The sequence below is a fragment of the Dinoponera quadriceps genome, unplaced genomic scaffold (assembly GCF_001313825.1).
Source record: "Dinoponera quadriceps isolate SergipeBrazil2010 unplaced genomic scaffold, ASM131382v1 scaffold6986, whole genome shotgun sequence".
NCBI classification, from domain to species: domain Eukaryota; kingdom Metazoa; phylum Arthropoda; class Insecta; order Hymenoptera; family Formicidae; genus Dinoponera; species Dinoponera quadriceps.
This window is the reverse complement of record NW_014560847.1, coordinates 1-2,082: the sequence shown is the minus strand read 5'-3', so window position 1 is coordinate 2,082 and position 2,082 is coordinate 1. Positions and strand designations below refer to the sequence as shown.

The 2,082-nt window shown below is 60.5% G+C and overlaps 1 protein-coding gene across 1 annotated transcript; it reads right to left on the bottom strand.

The window, feature by feature from the left end:
* Positions 1 to 460: 460 nt before the first annotated feature.
* On the bottom strand, positions 461 to 796 carry LOC106750867 (anther-specific proline-rich protein APG-like; the record flags this gene model as incomplete). Its single annotated transcript, XM_014631475.1, has 1 exon — positions 461 to 796. A coding segment is annotated over exon 1 (336 nt), but the record flags the coding sequence as incomplete, so codon positions are not given.
* Positions 797 to 2,082: the final 1,286 nt, after the last annotated feature.

Here is a 2,082-nt window from a genome sequence, read left to right as displayed (position 1 = left end):
GCAGGCTCGTCCCGAGCCTTTGCTGCAGTCCGCTGGCTACGCCGGAGTGTCCCCTGTCGCGTGAAACGGAGCATCCACCGTTCGTCGCCGATGTTAAGGCGGTATCGGCGGGCGACATGCACCGCGAAGAACGGGATGGCCGCCGTTCGTCCGGGTGAATATTCCACGAGTACCGGCTGCGGTGGCTGCGGACCTGTGAGCCGCAGTGGTGGTGAGGCGCGGCTTGGTCCTGGTGGCGGACTCTGCTGCTTCGCGGTTGGTTTGGCGGAAGTTNCCCCCCTCCTCTGGCAGGCTCGTCCCGAGCCTTTGCTGCAGTCCGCTGGCTACGCCGGAGTGTCCCCTGTCGCGTGAAACGGAGCATCCACCGTTCGTCGCCGATGTTAAGGCGGTATCGGCGGGCGACATGCACCGCGAAGAACGGGATGGCCGCCGTTCGTCCGGGTGAATATTCCACGAGTACCGGCTGCGGTGGCTGCGGACCTGTGAGCCGCAGTGGTGGTGAGGCGCGGCTTGGTCCTGGTGGCGGACTCTGCTGCTTCGCGGTTGGTTTGGCGGAAGTTGCCGTGGAAGGCCGGTTCCTCGCAGCTGGTGTACGCTGCTTCGGTCGGCTCGGCGGAATGGGCTGCGTCAGCCAGGCTGCCTTCCTCCGGTTAGTGATGTCGGAGCGCTGGATCCGGGTCCCGACGGCTGGAACCGGTGGTCTGCTCGGTCGTGGCGGCTGCGGTGGCTCGTCCTCCTCGGAAAGGCAAAGATCGCTCCATAATTGGCGCGCTTGCTGCTCTTTGCGATCGGCCATAGTCGGTGCAAAGTGCTTGAGATCTCTCTGGTGGCCCGCTTATATCGGTGCTAGCGTCGGTTCTTCTTCCCCTTCCGAGTCGCAGGTTTTCGACTCCGGATTGTTTACAAGCTTGATGTCCTGTACATGTATGTGCGGAACCACACGTCCGCGGTGATCCCTCAGATCAACTATGACGGGCGAAACAACACGGAAGATAGTAAACGGGCCGCTATAACGGGGTGCCAATTTAGCATTAAACGCGCGAGCTTTATCGGAAAGCACGTGGTTACGCTTCCACACGCGTTCTCCCACCCGGGGTTTCCATTGCCGCCGACGTAAATTATAATATCGCTCTTGCTTCTGGAAGGCGCGCGCGAGGTTGATACGCACCAGCTCGAAAGCATTCTCGAGGTGCTTTCGATGTTCCTCCGGCGGTGGGGGCGCGGTACCAGGACGCTGGTTGTCGGATGGAGTGCGCAACTCTCGTCCGTGATTGAGATACGCCGGGGTGTAACCCGTTGATTCCTGCGTGGCGGTGTTGAACGCAAATTGTATGGCGGGAATCGCTTCATCCCACTTGCGTTGGTTCTTCCCGGTGTATTGCGCAATCATCGTCTTGATTGTGCGGTTGGCGCGTTCGACGGGGTTGCACTGCGGCGTATAGACGGGTGCGGTGCGATGCTGGATGTTAAATGCTCGCAACAGGGCGGTCAGCTGTTGCGACTTGAATTGTCTCCCGTTATCGGTCACGATGACCTCCGGACAGCCGTGACGGTAGATAACCCGTTGGGTGAGCTGGGTAATTACGGCTGGCGCGGTGGCCCGACGGAGAGGGCAGAGTTCGATCCATTTAGAGAAACGGTCCTGGATCGTTAGTAACCACGTATGCCCGCTGGCGGATCGAGGCAGTGGGCCGACGAAGTCGATCGCGACGTGTTGCCAGGGGGCCTTGACAGCGGTGGCCCGCATGAGGCCGATCGGTCGGCGCTGGACGGCTTTGTGCGCGAGGCAACTCGGGCATACGCGTACGTAACGGGCGATATCCCGGAACATGCCGGGCCAATAATACCTTCTGGCGACGCGGCTAATCGTCTTTGCGATCCCTAGGTGTCCCGCGGTTGGGTCGTCATGGAGTTGCTGCAGGATTTGATTCCGTTGGTCGCGTGGAACGCATTCTTTCCATTGTTCGTCGGCGGGGGTGTCCTGGAAATCAAGCTCGTGAAGGAGGTGTCGATACACCCGCCCCTGTTGTATTGTGTAATCTGGCCACGCGGTCGGATCGGTTCGAATGCCTTTGTGGAGTG